General features: G+C 40.6%; 1 protein-coding gene across 7 annotated transcripts in view; it reads left to right on the forward strand.

Annotated features, from left to right (window-relative positions):
* Positions 1–22881, forward strand: part of HERC1 (HECT and RLD domain containing E3 ubiquitin protein ligase family member 1) — a 220482-nt gene that overhangs the window by 86765 nt on the left and 110836 nt on the right. For all 7 annotated transcript variants that reach the window (XM_060097204.1, XM_060097205.1, XM_060097207.1 and 4 more), the window contains exons 19-25: positions 38–259; positions 2735–2908; positions 14632–14746; positions 14836–14956; positions 16982–17153; positions 19698–20010; positions 20458–20578. In XM_060097204.1, coding sequence (XP_059953187.1) covers positions 38–259; positions 2735–2908; positions 14632–14746; positions 14836–14956; positions 16982–17153; positions 19698–20010; positions 20458–20578 — 1238 coding nt within the window. The remainder of the gene's footprint in view (positions 1–37; positions 260–2734; positions 2909–14631; positions 14747–14835; positions 14957–16981; positions 17154–19697; positions 20011–20457; positions 20579–22881) is intronic.

Genomic DNA, 22881 nt, shown 5'->3' on the forward strand with positions numbered 1-22881 from the left:
TCAACACCAGATAAATTACTAATGATTTTGTTTTCAGGAGGGCCAGAACTGATTGATCCTGCTGGTGTGCCATTACCTCAGCCAGCCCAGTCCTGGGTGTGGCTTGTTGATCTGGAAAGAACAATTGCTCTTCTTATTGGGCAATGTCTTGGTGGCATGCTTCAGGGTTCGCCTGTGTCTCCAGAGGAACAGGACACTGCATATTGGATGAAAACACCACTTTTTAGTGACGGTGTAGAAATGGATACCCCTCAGTTAGGTAATGTGCTTCTCTGCAGCATTTAGAATACGTGCTTCTGTTTGTACCTCCTTTGGAGATTTCTCTTATTCTGGGTTTGCTGAATAGAGAACTGATAGAAAACAAATGCAACATTTGCAGGGTAGGGGATCCAAGACTGTAACTTGGAGCCCTCAGAAAAACAGTTAAGTCCTGCAGCATCATATAGTGAAAAGAGCCCCTGAACTAGGGAAATGTAGGTCTGGTTCTACTCTGTTTTTATTTATCACTCATTTTGAGCAAGTCATCTAACTCATAAAAATGGGAAAATGCTTAATTACTTGTGTTCTGGGGCTTGGAGGTTATGAAACTGCTTCATAGAAGGTTACTGACCATGACTTACCAGGGCTCAGGTCATAAACACGTCTCAGTTGTGAGGGCCAGTCCCTTCTCCTCCCAGCCTGTCCTCCTTTCAAGCTGATGTTACCTTGTGTGATTCCTTCTTTTTTTCCTCCCCATTTATGATACCTTTGGGGTTTCCTTTCCTGCCTCATCTTCCATTTGTCTACTTTGATGGTAGGCTAGCTCTCAGACTGAACATGAGGATTTCTCCAGTTCCTGAATAGATGATGTAGTTGTTTTATCTAGGATTGGTCCTTTAATCTCTCTGAACCTCTAATTTCAATCCTTAAAATAATGAGTTAGATTAGATAGCCCATATGGTCTTATTAGATTTTATTTATTTATTTTTAAGAAATATTTATTTATTTTGGCTGTGCCAGGTCTTAGTTGCAGCACGTGGGATCTTCACTGTGGCATGCAGACTTCTTAGTTGTGGCATATGGGATCTAGTTCCCTGACCAGGGATCAAACTTGGGCCCCCTGCATTGGGAGCACAGAGTCTTACCCACTGGACCACCATGGAAGTCCCTAGATTTTAAATTTATTATTTCTCTGATAAGAGGAAGAGACTCAGAGAGTGTCCAAGAAGCAAAATCTAAGAGAAATCTCAATCTAAGAGAATCTCAAGAGGAGAAACAAAAAGTAGAAACCATGACAAAAATCGTGGAGATTTCTGCTTTGGGGTTGGAGGGTGGGAGTGAGAGATGTTGAAGATTTTCTTCCTTTTCCAAATAGGAGTGTATATTCATTGTTTCATTTATGAACCAGAAAGTGATTCCAGCCATGGCTGATGAATGCTAGACTGGTACTTAGGAACGTTTGTATCAAAAAAAGTAAAATCATGTTTTTTTTCAAGGGGTATTCAACATCATAAAGGTAGTTCCAGTGCTATCAGTGTTTAGCTCTGTGATAGTTCCATATGTCCTCCTGAGGACAAAAGTACCTTTATCTCTACCTTCCTATTTCTGTTATGTGTACTTTACTCAACTGGCCTTTGGTATGAATATAATCAATTTCAGTTTTAATGTTATTTTTCACTTTTTAAATTATAAAATTATGAAACTATTAAAATGTTACATTTTATGTTTAAATACTTGCATATATTGGACTTCCCACAGTGGTTAAGAATCTGCCTGCCAATGCAGGGGACAAGGGTTTGAGCCCTGGTCCAGGAAGATCCCACATGCCACGGAGCAACTAAGCCCGTGTGCTACAACTACTGAGCCTGTGCTCTAGAGCCCGTGAGCCACAACTACTGAGCCTGCACGCTACAACTACTGAAGCCCACGTGCCTAGAGCTCATGCTCTGCGACAGGCCACCACAACAAGAAGCCTGTGCACCGCAACAAAGAGTAGCTCCCGCTCACCGCAGCTAGAGAAAGCCCGTGCGCAGCAACGAAGACCCAACACAGCCAAAAATAAATGATAATAATAAAAAACAAAGATAAGCAGTAGCTTCTAAAAAAATACTTACATATATTAGGAAGAGGCTCTTGTCTGTAAAATTGTAAATAAATGATAATTTAGTTATATTGTGGGTTAAATTGACTTTGGGTATTAGCCCAGGAACCTGTCATTTAGAGAAGTGTTTTGTTTTTTAAATGTAAAATGAATTCTTAATGCCAAATGTCCCATTGGAAAGTTAGGAACCACCTGAACAAATGTAAGTATCCGTTGAGAAATTGTTCAAGTATCAATATCTTTGATCTCCCTTAAATCATACTGAAGTGATTATTTTCCCTTAAGTCTACAAAAAGAAAAGAAAAATCTTGGCTAGTCTCTTGTTTTTCTCAACAAGGATATGTTTCTCAACAAGGATATCAATCCATTTTGAGCAAGAAAGTTCTTTGTTACACAAGACTGTGCTGCACATGTAGGGCCCTGCCTACCAAAATGCCAGAACTCCTCCCTGGAATGTTACATTTAGTCACATAAAGAAAGGGGTGATACTATGCCCAATTGAGAAGCATTAAAGGACTATACCTTTGTAGCATCTACTTAAAATGGTTTGAAATGTATCATTTCATATGCATTAAGTAAATATGGTAAGCTTTTATTTGTAGCACCAAAATTTACAAAGCTTGAAATCGATAACTTGTGTAATTTTTTTTTTAGATAAATGTATGAGTTGCCTATTAGAAGTAGCTCTTTCGGGAAATGAAGAACAGAAGCCTTTTGATTACAAATTGCGGCCTGAAATTGCTGTCTACGTAGACTTGGCATTGGGTTGTTCAAAAGAGCCGGCTCGAAGCCTTTGGATCAGCATGCAGGATTATGCTATTAGTAAAGGTAAGATGAAGAGGATAAAGGGGCTAAATATGTAGATAGCTCATAATACCAACTAATATAAGTATAGTATAATATATGTAAATAGAAAATCACAGGGATTACCCTATTACTTTTTTATAGAAAAGGATTTTACAATTACCATTTTTTATTTATTTATTTATTTTTTTATTAGTTTCTGCTTTATAACAAAGTGAATCAGTCATACATATACATCTGTTCCCACATCCCCTCCCTCATGCATCTCCCTCCCTCCCACCCTCCCTATCCCTCCCCTCCAGGCAGTCACAAAGCACCGAGCTGATCTCCCTGTGCTCTGCGGCTGCTTCCCACTGTCTATCTAGCCTACGTTTGGTAGTGTATATATGTCCATGCCTCTCTTTCGCTTTGTCACAGCTTACCCTTCCCCCTCCCCATATCCTCAAGTCCATTCTCAAGTAGGTCTGTGTCTTTATTCCCGTTTTACCCCTAGGTTCTTCATGACATTTTTTTTTCTTATATTCCATATATATGTGTTAGCATACGGTATTTGTCTTTCTCTTTCTGACTTACTTCACTCTGTATGACAGACTCTAGGTCTATCCACCTCATTACAAATAGCTCAGTTTCGTTTCTTTTTATGGCTGAGTAATATTCCATTGTATATATGTGCCACATCTTCTTTATCCATTCATCCGATGATGGACACTTAGGTTGTTTCCAGCTCCGGGCTATTGTGAATAGAGCTGCAATGAACATTTTGGTACATGTCTCTTTTTGAATTATGGTTTTCTCAGGGTATATGCCTAGTAGTGGGATTGCTGGATCATATGGTAGTTCTATTTTTAGTTTTTTAAGGAACCTCCATACTGTTCTCCATAGTGGCTGTACCAATTCACATTCCCACCAGCAGTGCAAGAGTGTTCCCTTTTCTCCACACCCTCTCCAGCATTTATTGTTTCTAGATTTCTTGATGATGGCCATTCTGACTGGTGTGAGATGATATCTCATTGTAGTTTTGATTTGCATTTCTCTAATGATTAATGATGTTGAGCATTCTTTCATGTGTTTGTTGGCAGTCTGTATATCTTCTTTGGAGAAATGCCTATTTAAGTCTTCTGCCCATTTTTGGATTGGGTTGTTTGTTTTTTTGCTATTGAGCTGCATGAGCTGTTTATAAATTTTGGAGATTAATCCTTTGTCAGTTGCTTCATTTGCAAATATTTTCTCCCATTCTGAGGGTTGTCTTTTGGTCTTGTTTATGGTTTCCTTTGCTGTGCAAAAGCTTTTCAGTTTCATTAGGTCCCATTTGTTTATCTTTGTTTTTATTTCCATTTCTCTAGGAGGTGGGTCCAAAAGGATCTTGCTGTGATTTATGTCATAGAGTGTTCTACCTATGTTTTCCTCTAAGAGTTTGATAGTTTCTGGCCTTACATTTAAGTCTTTAATCCATTTTGAGCTTATTTTTGTGTATGGTGTTAGGGAATGATCTAATCTCATACTTTTACATGTCCCTGTCCAGTTTTCCCAGCACCACTTATTGAAGAGGCTGTCCTTTCTCCACTGTACATTCCTGCCTCCTTTATCAAAGATAAGTTGGCCATATGTGCGTGGGTTTATCTCTGGGCTTTCTATCCTGATCCACTGATCTATCTTTCTGTTTTTATGCCAGTACCACACTGTCTTAATTACTGTAGCTTTGTAGTATAGTCTGAAGTCAGGGAGCCTGATTCCTCCAGCTCCTTTTTTCGTTCTCAAGATTGCTTTGGCTATTCGGGGTCTTTTGTTTTTCCAAACAAATTTTGAAATTTTTTGTTCTAGTTCTGTGAAAAATGCCAGTGGTAGTTTGATAGGGATTGCATTGAATCTGTAGATTGCTTTGGGTAGTAGAGTCATTTTCACAATATTGATTCTTCCAATCCAGGAGCATGGTATATCTCTCCATCTGTTTGTATCATCTTTAATTTCTTTCATCAGTGTCTTATAATTTTCTGCATACAGGTCTTTTGTCTCCTTAGGTAGGTTTATTCCTAGATATTTTATTCTTTTTGTTGCAATGGTAAATGGGAGTGTTTTCTTGATTTCATTTTCAGATTTTTCATCATTAGTGTACAGGAATGCCAGAGATTTCTGTACATTAATTTTGTAACCTGCTACTTTACCAAATTCATTGATTAGCTCTAGTAGTTTTTCGGTAGCATCTTTAGGATTCTCTATGTATAGTATCATGTCATCTGCAAACAATGACAGCTTTACTTCTTCTTTTCCGATTTGGATTCCTTTTATTTCCTTTTCTTCTCTGATTGCTGTGGCTAAAACTTCCAAAACTAGGTTGAATAAGAGTGGTGAGAGTGGGCAACCTTGTCTTGTTCCTGATCTTAGTGGAAATGGTTTCAGTTTTTCACCATTGAGGACAATGTTGGCTGTGGGTTTGTCATATATGGCCTTTATTATGTTGAGGAAAGTTCCCTCTATGCCTACTTTCTGCAGGGTTTTTATCATAAATGGGTGTTGAATTTTGTCGAAAGCTTTCTCTGCATCTATTGAGATGATCATATGGTTTTTCTCCTTCAACTTGTTAATATGGTGTATCACATTGATTGATTTGCGTATATTGAAGAATCCTTGCATTCCTGGAATAAACCCCACTTGATCATGGTGTATGATCCTTTTAATGTGCTGTTGGATTCTGTTTGCTAGTATTTTGTTGAGGATTTTTGCATCTATGTTCATCAGTGATATTGGCCTGTAGTTTTCTTTCTTTGTGACATCCTTGCCTGGTTTTGGTATCAAGGTGATGGTGGCCTCGTAGAATGAGTTTGGGAGTGTTCCTTCCTCTGAAATTGTTTGGAAGAGTTTGAGAAGGATGGGTGTTAGCTCTTCTCTAAATGTTTGATAGAATTCGCCTGTGAAGCCATCTGGTCCTGGGCTTTTGTTTGATGGAAGATTTTTAATCACAGTTTCAATTTCAGTGCTTGTGATTGGTCTATTCATATTTTCTATTTCTTCCTGAGTCAGTCTTGGCAGGTTGTGCATTTCTAAGAATTTGTCCATTTCTTCCAGGTTGTCCATTTTATTGGCATAGAGTTGCTTGTAGTAATCTCTCATGATCTTTTGTATTTCTGCAGTGTCAGTTGTTACTTCTCCTTTTTCATTTCTAATTCTATTGATTTGAGTCTTCTCCCTTCTTTTCTTGATGAGTCTGGCTAATGGTTTGTCAATTTTGTTTATCTTCTCAAAGAACCAGCTTTTAGTTTGGTTGATCTTTGCTATCGTTTCCTTCATTTCTTTTTCATTTATTTCTGATCTGATCTTTATGATTTCTTTCCTTCTGCTAGCTTTGGGGGTTTTTTGTTCTTCTTTCTCTAATTGCTTTAGGTGCAGGGTCAGGTTGTTTACTCGAAATGTTTCCTGTTTCTTAAGGTGGGATTGTATTGCTATAAACTTCCCCCTTAGAACTGCTTTTGCTGCATCCCATAGGTTTTGGGTTGTCGTGTCTCCATTGTCATTTGTTTCTAGGTATTTTTTAATTTCCTCTCTGATTTCTTCAGTGATCACTTCGTTATTGAGTAGTGTATTGTTTAGCCTCCATGTGTTTGTATTTTTTACAGATCTTTTCCTGTAATTGATGTCTAGTCTCATAGCATTGTGGTCGGAAAAGATACTTGATACAATTTCAATTTTCTTAAATTTACCAAGGCTTGATTTGTGACCCAAGATATGATCTATCCTGGAGAATGTTCCATGAGCACTTGAGAAAAATGTGTATTCTGTTGTTTTTGGATGAAATGTCCTATAAATATCAACTAAGTCCATCTTGTTTAATGTATCATTTAAAGCTTGTGTTTCCTTATTTATTTTCATTTTGGACGATCTGTCCATTGGTGAAAGTGGGGTGTTAAAGTCCCCTACTATGATTGTGTTACTGTCGATTTCCCCTTTTATGGCTGTTAGTATTTGCCTTATGTATTGAGGTGCTCCTATGTTGGGTGCATAAATATTTACAATTGTTATATCTTCTTCTTGGATCGATCCCTTGATCATTATGTAGTGTCCTTCTTTGTCTCTTCTAATAGTCTTTATTTTAAAGTCTATTTTGTCTGATATAAGAATTGCTACTCCAGCTTTTGATTTCCATTTGCATGGAATATCTTTTTCCATCCCCTTACTTTCAATCTGTATGTGTCTTTAGGTCTGAAGTGGGTCTCTTGTAGACAGCATATATATGGGTCTTGTTTTTGTATCCATTCAGCCACTCTGTGTCTTTTGGTGGGAGCATTTAGTCCATTTACCTTTAAGGTAATTATTGATATGTATGTTCCTATTCCCATTTCCTTAATTGCTTTGGGTTCGTTATTGTAGGTATATTCCTTCTGTTGTGTTTCTTGCCTAGAGAAGTTCCTTTAGCATTTGTTGTAAAGCTGGTTTGGTGGTGCTGAACTCTCTCAGCTTTTGCTTGTCTGTAAAGGTTTTAATTTCTCCATCAAATCTGAATGAGATCCTTGCTGGGTAGAGTAATCTTGGCTGCAGGTTTCTCTCCTTCATCACTTTAATTATGTCCTGCCACTCCCTTCTGGCTTGTAGAGTTTCTGCTGAGAGATCAGCTGTTAACCTGATGGGGATTCCCTTGTGTGTTATTTGTTGTTTTTCCCTTGCTGCTTTTAATATGATTTCTTTGTGTTTAATTTTTGACAGTTTGATTAATATGTGTCTTGGTGTATTTCTCCTTGGATTTATTCTGTATGGGACTCTCTGTGCCTCCTGGACTTGATTAACTATTTCCTTTCCCATATTGGGGAAGTTTTCAACTATAATCTCTTCAAATATTTTCTCAGTCCCTTTCTTTTTCTCTTCTTCTTCTGGAACCCCTATAATTCGAATGTTGGTGCGTTTAATGTTGTCCCAGAGGTCTCTGAGACTGTCCTCTGTTCTTTTCATTCTTTTTTCTTTATTTTGCTCTGCATCAGTTATTTCCACTATTTTATCTTCCACCTCACTTATCCGTTCTTCTGCCTCAGTTATTCTGCTATTGATCCCATCTAGAGTATTTTTTATTTCATGTATTGTGTTTTTAATCGATGCTTGATTCATCTTTAGTTCTTCTAGGTCCTTGTTAACTGTTTCTTGCATTTTGTCTATTCTATTTCCAAGATTTTGGATCATCTTTACCATCATTATTCTGAATTCTTTTTCAGGTAGACTGCCTATTACCTCTTCATTTGTTAGGTCTGGTAGGTTTTTATCTTGCTCCTTCACCTGCTGTGTGTTTTTCTGTCTTCTCATTTTGCTTATGTTACTGTGTTTGGGGTCTCCTTTTTGCAGGCTGCAGATTCGTAGTTCCCGTTGTTTTTCGTGTCTGACCCCAGTGGCTAAGGTTGTTTCAGTAGGTTGTATAGGCTTCCTGGTGGGGGGGACTAATGCCTGTGTTCTGGTGGTTGAGGCTCGATCTTGTCTTTCTGGTGGACAGGTCCACGTCTGGTGGTGTGTTTTGGGGTGCCTATGGCCTTATTATGTTTTTAGGTAGCTTCTCTGCTAATGGGTGGGGTTGTGTTCCTGCCTTGCTAGTTGCTTGGCATAGGGTGACCAGCACTGTAGCTTGCTGGTCGTTGACTGAAGCTGGGTGCTGGTGTTGGGATGGAGATCTCTGGGAGATTTTCGCTGCTTGATATTATGTGGAGCTGGGAGGTCTCTTGTGGACCCGTGTCCTGAAGTTGGCTCTCCCACTTCAGAGGCACAGCACTGGCTCCTGGCTGCAGCACCAAGAGCCTTTCATCCACCCAGCTCAGAATAACAGGGAGAAAAAGCAGAAAGAAAGAATTAGTAGAAGAAAGAAAGAGAGAGGGAAAGAAAGGAAGAAGGGAAGAAAGGAAGGAAGGAAGGAAGAAAGAAAGAAAGGAGGGAGGGAGTGAGGAAGGATGGAAAGAAAGAAGGAAAGAAAGGAGGGAGGGAGGGGGCAGTGAAAGCAAAAGGAAGAGTGAATGGAAGAAGGGAGGGAGGGAGGGAGGAAGGGAAGAAAGAAAGAAAGACAGGAGGGAGGGAGGGAGGAAGGAAAGAAAAAGAAAGTGGAAAGAAGAAGGGTGGGAGGGAGGGAGGAAAGAAAAAGAAAGAAGGAAAGGAAGAGCGGAGGAAGGGAGGGAGGAAGGGAAGGTAGGAAAAAAAGAGCAGGTAAAGTAAAATAGAATAAAGTATGAAATATAGTAGCGTTATTAAAATTAGAAAGTAATTATTGAAAAAAAAAAAAAAAAAAAAAACGGACCGATAGAACCCTGGGACATATGGTGGAAGCAAAGCTATACAGAGAGAATCTTACACAGAAGATTACACATACACATTCACAAAAAGAGAGCAGGGGGAAAAATCAAAAATCTTGCTCTCCAAGCCCACCTCCTCAATTTGGGATAATTCGTTGTAAAAAGAGGAAAAGGGCAAGAAGTCTGAAATCTTGCTCTCTAAGTCCACCTCCTTACTTTGGAATAATTCGTTGTAAAAAGAGGAAAAGGGGGGAAAGTCTTAAATCTTGTCCTCAAAGTCCACTTCCTCAATTTGGGATGATTCGCTGTCCATTCATGCACTCCACAGACGCAGGGCACATCAAATGGACCATGGAGCTTTAATCCGCTGCCTCCGAGGCTGCACAGAGAGATTTCCCTGACTCTGCTCTCACAGCTCCCGGGTCTCAGCCTTGGACCTGGCCCCGCCTCTGTGCGTAGGTCGCCGGAGGGCGTCCGTTCTTCGCTCAGACAGGACGGGTTTAAAGGAGCCGCTGATTCGGGGGCTCTGGCTCACTCAGGCAGAGGGGAGGGAGGGGCGCGCAGTGTGGGGCGGGCCTGCGGCGGCAGAGGCCAGCGTGACGTTGCAGCAGCCCGTGGCGCTCCGTGCGCTTTCCCGGGAAAGCCGTCCCCGGGTCTCGGGACCCCGGCAGTGGCGGGGTGCACAGGTCCCCCGGAAGGCGGGGCGGACAGTGACCCGCGCTCGCACACAGGCCCCGCGGCTGCGGCGGCGGCGGGCGGCGGCAGGCGGCGGCGGTGGCGGGCGGTGGGGGGCGGCGGCGGCAGCGGGCCTCGGCGGCGGCGGCGGCGGGCGGCGGCAGGCGGCGGCGGCGGCGGGCCGCGGGGGCGGCGGGCGGCGGCGGGCCGCGGCGGCGGCGGCGGTGGCGGGCCGCGGGGGCGGCGGGCGGCGGCGGCGGGCCGCGGCGGGCCGCGGCGGCGGGCCGCGGCGGGCGGCGGCGGCGGCCCACGCCCGTCTCCGAGGTCCACGCCTTACCCGCGGCTCGCGCCTGTCTCCGGCGCTTCCCTAAGCAGCCCTTTTAATGCCCTCTCCTCGCACACCAGGAAACGAAAGTGAAAGTGAAAAAAGACTCTTGCCTCTTCAGCAACTCCAGACCCTTTCCCCGGACTCCCTCCGGGCTAGCCGTGGTGCACTAACCCCTTCAGGCTCTCTTCCTGCCGCCAGCCCCAGTCCTCTCCCTGCGCTCCGACTGAAAGCTGATACCCAAGCCTCAGCTCCCAGCCCCGCCCGCCACGGCGGCCGAGCAGACAAGCCTCTCGGGCTGGTGTGTGCCTGAGGGCACCGATCCTCTGTGCCGGAATCTCTCCGCTTTGCCCTCCACACCCCTGTTGCTGTGCTCTCCTCCGCTACTCCGAAGCTTTCCCCCTCCGCCACCTGCAGTCTCCGCCCGCGAAGGGGCTTGCAGTGTGTAGAAACCTTCCCTCCTTCACGGCTCCCTCCCACTGGTGCAGGTCCCGTCCCTATCCTATTGTCTCTGTTTATTCTTTTTTTCTTTTGCCCTACCCAGGTATGTGGGGAGTTTCTTGCCTTTTAGGGGGTCTGAGGTCTTCTGTCGGCGTTCAGTAGGTGTTCTGTAGGAGTTGTTCCACGTGTAGATGAATTTCTGATGTATCTGTGGGGAGGAAGGTGATCTCCGCGTCTTACTCTTCCGCCATCTTCCTCCGGCCCCCTACCATTTTTTAAAAATAAATTTATTTGTTTTATTTATTTTTATTTTTGGCTGTGTTGTGTCTTTGCTGCTGCATGTGGGCTTTCTCTAGTGCGGCGAGCGGGGGCCACTCCTTGTGGTGCATGTGCCTCTCACCACGGTGGCTTCTCTTGTCACGGAGCGTGAGCTTCAGTAGTTGTGGCATGCCGGCTCAGTAGCTGTGGCTCGCAGGCTCCAGAGCACAGGCTCAGCAGTGGTGTTACACGGGCCCAGTTGCTCCATGGCATGTGGGATCTTCCCGGACCAGGGTTCAAACCTGTGTCGCCTTCATTGTCAGGTGGATTCTCAACCACTGCACCACAAGGAAAGTCCCTACAATTAACACTTTAAAAACAGTTTCTGGGGCTACCCTGGTGGCGCAGTGGTTGAGAGTCCGCCTGCCGATGCAGGGGACACGGGTTCGTGCCCCGATCCCGGAAGATCCCACATGCCGCGGAGCGGCTGGGCCCGCGAGCCATGGCCGTGGAGCCTGTGTGTCCGGAGCCTGTGCTCCGCAACGGGAGAGGCCACAGCAGTGAGAGGCCCGCGTACAGCAAAAAAAAAAAAAAAAAAAAAAAACAGTTTCTTATTCCTGTTTGTGGAACATTTTGAAGTGCTTGGTATGAAACCCTGTGTATTCTTTTATATACATATATCCCACTTGAAGAAAATCCACTGTGGGAAAATTGGGATTTGTGTGAAAAATAAATCCAGAGGCAGCATTTTACTGAAGGATTCCATGCAGCATAAATGGATCTAGTATAAGAGTATGTTTAATGAATCTCTTCCCTTTGTGAGCCCTGCTGAAGAACTGAAATGATGTGTATGTGGAAGTTTGAGCTCTGGGCCTTGGTCATTTTCCTCCTGTGTAAAACACTTGCCCATTTTAGAGTGCTAGTGAAGATACCAGTTTGAGATGAGGTGTATTATTAAGTACAGCAGTAAAGTGCTATGCAAGTGTGTAGTGGTATCTCAGTTTCTAATATTACTTGATTAATAAAATTAATTTTGCGTACAAGTTTTCAAAGGTTATACCTGGTTTCTTTTTAGCTCCCATCCACTTTTAACAATGACTTGGATTGTTCAAAATCACATACCCCTAGTTGTCTTTCTCCACATTGCTCTTTCTTTAGTCCCTGCTCCCCTGTGTCTTTGGATTTTCTTCCTTCTGTGATAAAAATGGTAAAAGTAAATACATTTTCACCTTTACTTCATATAATAAAAATGAGATACATATCATTCAGATCTTTAAAACACCAGTGAGATGATACCTTTGAAAGTTTAATCTCATCCAATTTGTCATTCATTTATTCATTCTATTGTGTTGACTTTCACCAGTGGTAGAAAAGTATGATAGTGGAGGAGAAAAAAAACTTACTTTTTCTAAGTTGTATTTTCTGCTGTCCTCTTATTTGCATCATTTTCTTGGAATGTGTGGTTAGGGTTTTTTTTTATAAATTTATTTTTATTTATTTTTGGCTGCATTGGGTCTTTGTTGCTGCGTGTGGGCTTTCTCTAGTTGCAGTGAGCGGGGGCTACTCTTCATTGCGTGGGCTTCTCATTGCGGTGGCTTCTCTGGTTGCGGAGCACAGGCTGTAGACACGCGGGCTTCAGCAGTTGTGGCACGTGGGCTCAGTAGTTGTGGCTCGCGGGCTCTAGAGTGCAGGCTCAGTAGTTGTGGTGCACGGGCCTAGTTGCTCTGTGGCATGTGGGATCTTCCTGGACCAGGGCACGAACCTGTGTCCCCTGTATTGTCAGGTGGATTCTTAACCACTGTGGCACCAGGGAAGCCCAGGTTTTCTTTTATAACACATTATCACTTGTTACTTTTCAGTGAGCACTTTAAAAAACTGGATATAAACATAAAGTGAATAAAAACTCTTATGGCTCCATTTGTTCAATTGCTTGTACACTATAGCCTAGATTTTATACCTGAGTAGTGGAAACATTTTGTAGTGCTTGGTATGAATGACTATAACTTTAGCGAAGGTGTTTTAAAAGAACCTATTATTACAAACATTGCACAGGAGGATAATCCCTGATAAATTTGACGTACTGCAAAGGATGTTACTTCAGTTTGCTTTTAAATTGAATATTAGCCTTCTTGAAATGGGGTCGTTTGATTTTAAGTCATAGCAGTTTTCAGAATAGCAAGCAATCCCTTGGAACAGATGATCTCTCAAGAACCTAATGTGGAAAATTTTGTGTGTAATACAGACTATCATTTTAAGATACTCTGTTGATTTTCTTAAAATCTTACATGCTTATATTCACTTTTTCACCTGTAAAATAGGTAAGTCTGAACTTAATTTTTTACCTAAGCATCCAGAAATGACTGGAAAACCAAGCTGTAAAATTTTTGTCTTAAGATAAAAGTTTTAAAAAGGAATTAAGAACAGATAAAGTTAACTTGGGGCTTAATATTTTCCAAGGATGTTTTTTGTTTGTTTGTTTTTGTTTTTAAGTAGCATGGTAAATCTGTCAAATTAACAGAGTCTAGCAGACATTCTGGGAGTAGACAGTAAACCTCCCATCCCCATTTGGAATCTACTGAATGTATTTCATTTTTAAAGTATAGAACTGGTGTGTTAACATGGAATTAAAGAAAGCAGCTGACTAGTTTTCATCATCTAATGCTGTGATTTGGGTTTTCAATTGCACATACTCATCTCTGTCCAAATATTGTTTCATTTCTTACCCACCTAAATATACATGTATTCACAGTATCTGATGGCTTCAAATACCACATATATACATATTGACTAGTTTACTCAATATCTCTACTAGGGTGTCTAATACATAGTATTCAGAACCAGACTCCTGATTACAGATACCTATCCTACCAAAGGGCTGTCCTTGTGATCTTCTTCTCTCAGTAAAAGCCAACTACATTCTAAATACATTATAGTCATCCTTGTCTGCTCTCATGTTCATCTGATCCATCAACAGATTTCTTCAACTCTACTTTCAGAATACATCTGGAGTCTGACCACTTCTTACTAACCCCACTGCTACTACTTTGGTCTGAGCACCATCATTTCTTACCTGAATTACTGTAATAATTACTTCTGCTGTTGCTGTTCCTGTAGTAAATTCTGCACTCAGCAGTTAGAGTGAGCCTTTTAAAACACAGATCACATCATCCCATACCTCTGTTCACAGTTTCTAATGGTCCTTCCCATTTCCCTCAGTGTAAAACCTAGAGGACTTGCAATGGCCTGCAAGGCCCTATGTGATCTGGACCCCAGACAGCTTTCTAATGTCTCCTACCACTCTTCGTGCATGCACATTTTGCTCTAGCTGCTCTGGCCTCCTTGAACTCAGGCAGGGCCTCTACATAGTATTTTTGAAAAGACACTGTTTGTGTGGCTTCTTCCCCTACCTCATCTAGATCTCTCTGCTCGATTGTAACCTTATCGGAGACCTTCCCAAACCAGTCTATAAAAAATAGTAAACCCACACAGTACAGTATTCCCTGTTCTCCTCACCCTGCTTTATTTTTCTCCATAGCATTTATCTGTCATATTAATGTTTTTATTTATTGTCTCCTCATACCCCTCCCCCACCGCAGCTAGAATGTAAGCTCTGTGAGATCTGGGACTTAGTTTTGTTCACTGCTATATTCCTAGCACAGTATGCGGGATCTAGTAGGTGCATTTGTTAAATAACTGCTTAGGAAAATGATAAAATTCAGGTGTTAGATTACTAAAGCTATTAAAATTACCTCTGAACTGTTTTCTGTGAAATGTCAGTGTATCATTTTTATTTTCAGATTGGGACAGTGCAACTTTAAGTAATGAGTCACTCTTGGACACTGTGTCTAGATTTGTTCTTGCAGCTCTTCTGAAACACACAAATTTACTCAGTCAAGCATGTGGAGAAAGCCGGCAAGTAACTTAAAACTATCCTCAGACAAATCATTTGCTCTCATGATGTCAGAAATTAAGTAACTTTTCTATTTTGGTTCTTTATTTAGATATCAACCTGGTAAAAGCTTATCAGAAGTGTACCGTTGTGTGTACAAAGTTCGAAGTCGTTTACTTGCTTGCAAGAACCTTGAACTTATTCAGACCAGGTCATCATCAAGAGACAGATGGGTAAAGTTGGAAATCAGTTAATTTCTATGTTTTTCTGCAAGCTGTGAGAGATAGCTCCATATTGGTGTATGTGAGGAGAAAAAAATGTGGCTTAGTTATTGCAGATGATCAATAAATATTGAATAGTTCTTTTTCTAGTGAAAAAAATTGGATGAGTAGAGGATTGGGGGTTTATTTAACCACCCATTTATCAAGTGTGATATGGCTGCTAAGGAAGTTTATATATTCTTAGGCCATATAGGTAATAACAACAAATTGAATTGTCCAAATCATATGAAATGTTATTCCTTTGTTTCACGCTTATCAGATCACGTTTGAATTATCCTATTTGATTTGGGGTGCCATAACTTATGAGGGATATTAGCAAACTTAGATTGGTTAAAGGTCTGAAAATCATCTTATACAAGAACTGGAAAGTGTCAAAAATGTTCAGCTTAGAGAATGAAAGCAAAGGGGAGTCGCATGATAGGTGCCTTAACGATATTTAAAGGGCTTCCATGTAGGAGAGGAAATAAATGTGTTCCCTGTTGTTCCAGAGGGCACAGGTAGGACCAAAGGGTAACAACTGAATGGAGAATCATTGTTAGCTGAATGTAAGGAAAAAAGCCTTCTAATGATTAGAGTTGCCCACCACTGGAGGTAAAGATTGAAAACTTTTATTAAGGATGTTCCAGAAGTAATTCTTGCAACAAAAATGAGATGATTTCGAAAGTGCTTGGTAATCCTGATAGGACGATCCTATAATTATGAGTATAGCCTGATACCTCACCTTCAAAAGTGCTTACTTTGAAACATCATATGTTAGATGCTTTGCACTCCATTAGTTAGATCTTAGATTTTAAAAACCAAACTTTATCTCTACATTTGTATTATAGTATTCTTTTGGCATGCACTGATTTAATATTTGTGGATCCAACTATTTGTTAGTGACCTTGAAAGCCCATGAAATATACTAATTAGCCATTTTGTTGAGTCTCAAATTTGAAACTTACATATTGTGGAGATACATGACTTATGTATTTTGTGAGTCTGACTGACTGCTCAGTATCCCCATCCAATCATGAATCACAAAATAACTTTTATTGTACATCTGAGGATATCATTAAAAAATTTCACGGGCCTCCCTGGTGGCGCAAGTGGTTGAGAGTCCGCCTGCCGATGCAGGGGATGCGGGTTCGTGCCCCGGTCTGGGAGGATCCCATGTGCCGCGGAGCGGCTGGGCCCGTGAGCCATGGCCGCTGGGCCTGCGCGTCCGGAGCCTGTGCTCCGCAGCGGGGGAGGCCGCAGCGGTGAGAGGCCCGCATACCGCAAAAAAAAAAAAAAAAAAAAATTTCACTTGTGCTTTATACTGAAATATGTGAGGTGTTTGTGACTCTCTTCACCCCTGTTGTAAGGACTCTTTTGTTTAGATGACTGCTAGGTAGCATAACCACCATGGGAAATAAAATTAACATTGTCCTTACCAGATTTCTAATTTTTGGTTTCCTCAGGGACAAGCAAAGTAAAGAAAATAATTAAAAACAATACTGTTTGTAGAATTGAAATTTGCCAAGAGAGTAGAACTTAAAGTTTTTCACCAAAAAAAAGGTTAAAAAATACTGTTTTGTTTTAAATTAGCATTATTAAACATTTATACAGAGTAACAATAACATACACAGCTTGAGGGAGACTGAATGGAATCACATTTCATGTTCTTTACCTTTTATGCTTGGTGTCATACTCAACTCATTTTAAGTTAGCAGTTTACAGCAGAACAGCAATATATATGAGTCAATTTACAGCATGACATTTTAATCAAAATATTGAGGAAGAGAGCATAGTTAGATGTTTCTGTATATTTTGTGTACTTACATTCTTTCTAATCTTTTCAGATTTATCCAGTATATCTTTTGTTTTTGTGGTAACATTCTTGTGTTATTACTGCTATTAGCATTATTTTCCATGATAAAAAAGTCAAGGTTTTAATGATATTTTTCAAAATTAAAAAAATACATATTCAGTGGTAGCTCTGATCATTTCTTTAAGATCTCGGAAAACCAAGACTCTGCAGATGTTGATCCTCAGGAGCATTCATTTACCCGGACCATTGATGAAGAAGCTGAAATGGAAGAACAGGCTGAGCGAGATAGGGAAGAGGGACATCCAGAGCCGGGGGATGAGGAGGAAGAACGGGAACACGAAGTGATGACAGCGGGCAGTGAGTATATCCGTTCTGCTTTACAGATACACACTGTGGCATTCTTTTTGGTAGGGAAACTGACTGTAGAAGGGAGAGGCAAAAACATTTCCTTACAGTTTTTCTAAAGAGATGTGATATTCTCCTGATGATCTGATTAGCTACATTTCAGTACTTACAACTGCTAGTTCCATTCTAAAGCTGTTGGATTGCATGTTTTGGGCTGAAAAGCTCTGGAAGCAGGCTTTTGGAAACAGTACCTGTTCCACTGAGTCTCATTCATGAAGTGATGCCCATGAGTCATTGGATAGGGACATTCAAAGCATGTTCTCTGGAGGGTACCAAGTTGTCCATTCGCCTGGCTGGCCTCTGGGTGGTGAGGAAGAGAGCCCCTTTCTAAGCCTATTAGGAGAGCCCAATTATTTTCCATATGTAGAACTTTTTAAATTATAAATTCCCCCACTGACTGCACTGCTTTCAGTAGAGAGCAAGAATATACATGAGAATATTATTGGCTGGTGAATGACATTTTTATACTTTTTTATTACAAGGCTACAGTTAGTTTTAAAATGTAATCATTTAGATGTTTAAAGAGAAATATGGAAGCTTTGAAACATTTGTTATCTTTTGAGTGATCTGGCTGTTTCAAGTTAAAGTGTATATTTAACTTTTGTAGCCTAAAACATTTTGGCCATCTATGCATTTGGTATTGAGATTGTATATGTATTTCAATCAATTTGACACTTACTTTATTATCAATTTATCTGTGTTGTGCATACTTCTAAAAATGATTTTGAGGTGACTCAAAACAAGGCCAAAACCCATTAAAACAAGAGGAGAAATATAAGGTCCAAATGGAGAAGAGGGGATTGGAGATGAGGAGGTGGAGAATAGTTTTATATATATATATATGTGTGTGTATATATATATATATATATATATATATATATATAAAAAACGTGTGTGTGTATATATATATATATATATTTTTTTTTTTTTTTTCCTGTGCTGCATGGCTTGCAGGATCTTAGCTCCCCAACCAGGGATTGAACCTGGGCCCCAGCAGTGAGAGCGCTGAGTCCTAACCACGGGACTGCCAGGGAATTCCCAGAGAATAATTATATTTTAAAACCTAGGCTGAGGGAACATTTACAGATCAACTTAAGACTTAGTTTAGAAATTCCTAAAAGCAAAGACCAAAGGGGAAAGCACAGTAACAAAAGATAACCCTCAATTATATTAAAAGAAAGCATAATAGTCACCCAGGGAGTAATAATTTTTATACTAGCTGCCATTTTTGAGCATCAGTTATATGCTGGGCACTGGGTCAAATGCTTCACATAGATTAACTCATAATCCTCTCCATCTTAGATGATTTCTAGTATTACCCTGTTCTAAAGATGGACAAACTGAGGTTTAAGGAGGCAAAATTATGTGCCTAGGGCCACTGTTCGTAGCAGCTGGAATTAGAACCAGGTCTGCCCCAAATTCCAGTAACCATTCTCTTAATTACTTTAACTGATTTCCAGCTCTAGACTGTTAGTTCGTTGCTTTGATTTTCTTAGAAATAAGGGACTTTCAACAGCATAATGAATATATTGTCATAATAATACTTTGAAATATACATATGCATTTTTAAAGTTTGTACTTCCATATTAACAGACAAATCTAGTATTTTACTAACTTTTTTGCCTGGGTTCCCCATTAAAAATACCATCTTCACTCAAATTTGAGTAAAATATTCTTTTCCTATTGTGAAATACCTATCACTGCATCAGAACCTTGTTAAACCCACTTTTTACACTTGTGAATTGGGAAGAGCTGGCATAAGATGGACATTCCTGGTGATACTATTTGACTCTGGGGGCAGTCTTGACCATATTATTATAACCAGATTCTGTTTCAGCAAAGACCTTTAATGGTTGTGCTTATGTAATATGTTTAAAATACAACAAAGTGTAGGTATTAGGAATTATATGGACTTCGGAAGGGGAAAGGGGCTCTTCATTATAACTAATGCAACTTAACTTTTGTCTGTTTCTTTTGTAACCTGACAATTTCAAACCAAGGTTGTGAACATTTCAGAAATAGGGAGTTATTTTTATCTAACCCAGTGATTCTCAAACTTTAATGGCCTTCAAAATCAGCCGGAGGGCTTGTTAAAACGTACATTGCTGGCTCCATGCCTAGAGCTTCTGATTAGAAAGTCTGGGATGGGCCCAGTATTTTTCATTTCTAAGGAGTGCCAGATGATGTTGATGCTGCTCTTCTGGAACCACACTTTGCAAACCACTGATCAAACTCATAAGAGTAGAAATAGAATCAACCAAATCTAAATTCTGTAAAGGCATAAGTATTTCCTATTGTAATTTTTATAAGAAGTTTAATATTATACATGTATTTTTGATAAAATTTAACTTAGTTACTTAGTATTTAATGTCTAAAAAATGATTTTCCCTCTTTCAATAAGTTTTTGGTCCAAACTTTTTGACTGTTTTTATTGTTATTTTCTTTGCTCTTCTCTCCCCATGTGTTAAGACCTTGTTTTTGTGTTACATGTTACAGAAATCTTTCAGTGTTTCCTCTCAGCCCGTGAAGTAGCTCGTAGCCGAGATCGAGATAGAATGAACAGTGGGGCAGGGTCTGGGGCTCGAGCTGATGATCCACCTCCTCAGTCTCAGCAAGAGCGAAGGGTCAGCACAGACCTTCCTGAGGGTCAGGATGTATACACTGCTGCCTGCAACTCCGTGATCCATCGATGTGCCCTGTTAATATTAGGAGTAAGTCCTGTGATTGATGAGCTTCAGAAGCGAAGGGAAGAAGGACAGTTGCAGCAGCCTTCCACAAGTGCCTCTGAAGGGGGTGGACTTATGACCAGGTGGGACTGACTAGAAACTTAAAACATTTCTCTCCTCTCTTTGTTTCTTTATGCATTGAAATGGTTTATTCTTGCTTATTGTATTCTGAAATTAACACAGACATGGAGGAGGAAATACAGATTGACAAGGATGAATTTAATGTAAAGAGGGATACTAATTCAGCCTGGAGTATAAATTTATGATTAAATGAGGAGGCACAATTTTTCACACATATAAACAACAGTAGTTGATCGGCATAATTCTGTAATTTAGTGGCCTGGAAGTTATTCTGATGTAATTGAGAAGGACTTTGTGCTTAGACCTGACTGAGAGCCAGGGTTTTCCATTGACAGACATAATTACTCCTCATTGTGTGTGTGTTTTATCTCTATGCTGCTAGTTCCATTCAATTTTATGTTCACTAACAGTCCCAAATCGAAAAACTTTTCTTTGTGCATGTGAGACAGGAGTGAAAGTCTTACTGCAGAGAGCCGGCTAATCCACGCAAGTCCAAATTATAGACTGATCAAATCGAGGAGTGAATCTGATTTGTCTCAGCCTGAATCAGATGAAGAGGGTTACGCACTGGTAGGTATACCTAGATTTAGTAAAGAAGGAATTTTGTATAGCTACCTAAGACTTTGGTTAGAGTAAGTAATATACGTTTGTTTTAGATATACAAAAACTTTTTTAAAGGAACTTTTAAGAGAAATGAGATAACTATATTGCATAGGTATTTATCATCTATATGTTAGTGACTCAGATATCTCTCTTTAGTTCTGACTTGTTCCTAAACTCCAAATTCACGTATTTGACTCCTTGATGGACGTTCTACCTGAACATCTCAGGTGACCACAATCTTAACCTATCCAAAAATAAACTCATTTTTCTCCTAAACCTCTTCTCTCACATTCCCTATCTTAGTAAGTGTTACTATTAACTACCCAGGCTGGAAACCTGGGTTCATCCTTGACTCTACTTTTTCTTAATTCCTGGTCCCTGCAACCTCCTCACTCCCCACAGTCCAATTAGTCAAACCTTGAAAATTTTACTCTTGATATCTTTGTACTATGTCCTGCCCATCCCTCTTGCCACTGCTCTGTCTCAGACTTTCCTTCTCTTTTGCCTGGCCTGGTACAAAACCCTCCAAACTGGTTGCCCCATCTCTTGTCTTATGCCCATCTTCAACATTTCACTAGAATAATATACCTGAAATACAAATCTGTTTATATCTCCTCTACTTAAAATCTTTCAGTAGCTCTCAGTTCCCTGTCAAAAAAGCCTCAGGATCTGAACTGCAGGCATTTAAGGTAAAAATCAAAGAAGTGCGATGCTGATTTATATAAGAAGTAGAACGTAATATGTGCTATAGTGTGACGGGTAAAATAAATTACAGAATGAAAACTGTCTAACAGATAGCTTCTATTTGAATAGTTTTGGACTTAGAGTTGATAGCTCGATTTTCATTTTGGCTGATCCTCTGCCTTATATGTGAATCTGTATGTGCTACTTGACTTCCCTGGGCCTTAGTGTCCTATTGTATGATATGAGGATAGTAGTGCCTGTTGTGTAGGTGGTAATGTGTTAGACTTGGCTTCAGAACCTGATCCTACTGATGAATAGCTTTGAGACCTTGGTCATGTCACATGACAGCTCAAACGGAAACTCTGGGTTTTTTGGACTGAATGATTGATAAGATTCATTTTTAGCTCTGAAATTCTTCTCTTATGAATTGAGAAACTGGATGTGAAAATATTTTTGAGAAGTATAGAGTGCTACATAAACATGAAGCTATTGTTTAAAAGAAACTTCTAAGCATGAAAGATTCCTCCTCTGAGGAAAGTTGAACAGTGTCTTCAAGCAAGTTTCATTGTATGTTTTTGTTTGTTCTTCCTCCATTTATTCTTCCTTCCCGTTATTATCTCTGTGCTCCCAGTTCACGTTCCCAGTCTTGCCGTCTACTGAGATTCCTCTCTGTCCATTTATTTTTCCAAGTTGATCAGTCTCATTATCTATCTAGTCTCCTAGCCCTGTGACAGTTTTATAACAGATCATGTCACTTCTCTCCTCAAAACCTCCAATGACTTTACTATTTCTCAGAGTAGAAGCCTAGGTCCCTGCAGGGGCCCATAAGACTCTACATATCCTGGCCTCACTCCTCTCTGATCTCCTCTGCTGCTACTCTCCTTCTTGATGACTCTCCTTCTGCCACACTGACCTCTTGGCTTTTCCATGAACATACCACACAACTTCTCCACAGGGCCTTGACATAGCTGTTTCTTCTGACTGGAATACTGTTGTCTGTAGGCAAATCCCCTTGCTTCACATCTTCGTTCTGATGTTACTTTTTCAGTGACACCTACCCTGACCACTCTATTTGAAATTCCAGTTTGCTCTCCTTTCCAGATATTCACTCTCTGTCTGCTTTGCTTGGCTCTTTCCCCCTCACCCGCTGGCACCTAACATTATTTATTTGCTATATTTATCAGTTTCTCTTAGCCTATGCTAGAATATAAGCTCCCTGAGGATAGAAGTTTTTGCTGTCTTATTCACTGCTGTATCCCAAATACCTATAGTGCCTGGCACACAGTAGGCAGTCATTAAATATTTTTTTAATGAATGAATGTCTGTCTAATCTATTTTGGTAAAATTTCTGTGCCTATTTGTTCTTTCCACTCTTCAGTTTAGGCCCTTGTTACTTTTGCCTGAACTGGTAGTTTTCAAATTGATCTCCCTACTTTTTCCGGTTCCTCTCCTTTGATACTGCTCCCAGAGGTAGAGCTCTTAAAGACGTACGCAACGGACTTCCTTGGTGGTGCACTGCCACCTGCCAATGCAGGGGACACGGGTTTGAGCCCTGGTCCGGGAAGATCCCACATGCCACAGAGCAA

The sequence above is a fragment of the Mesoplodon densirostris genome, chromosome 4 (genome assembly GCF_025265405.1).
Source record: "Mesoplodon densirostris isolate mMesDen1 chromosome 4, mMesDen1 primary haplotype, whole genome shotgun sequence".
Classification (NCBI taxonomy): domain Eukaryota; kingdom Metazoa; phylum Chordata; class Mammalia; order Artiodactyla; family Ziphiidae; genus Mesoplodon; species Mesoplodon densirostris.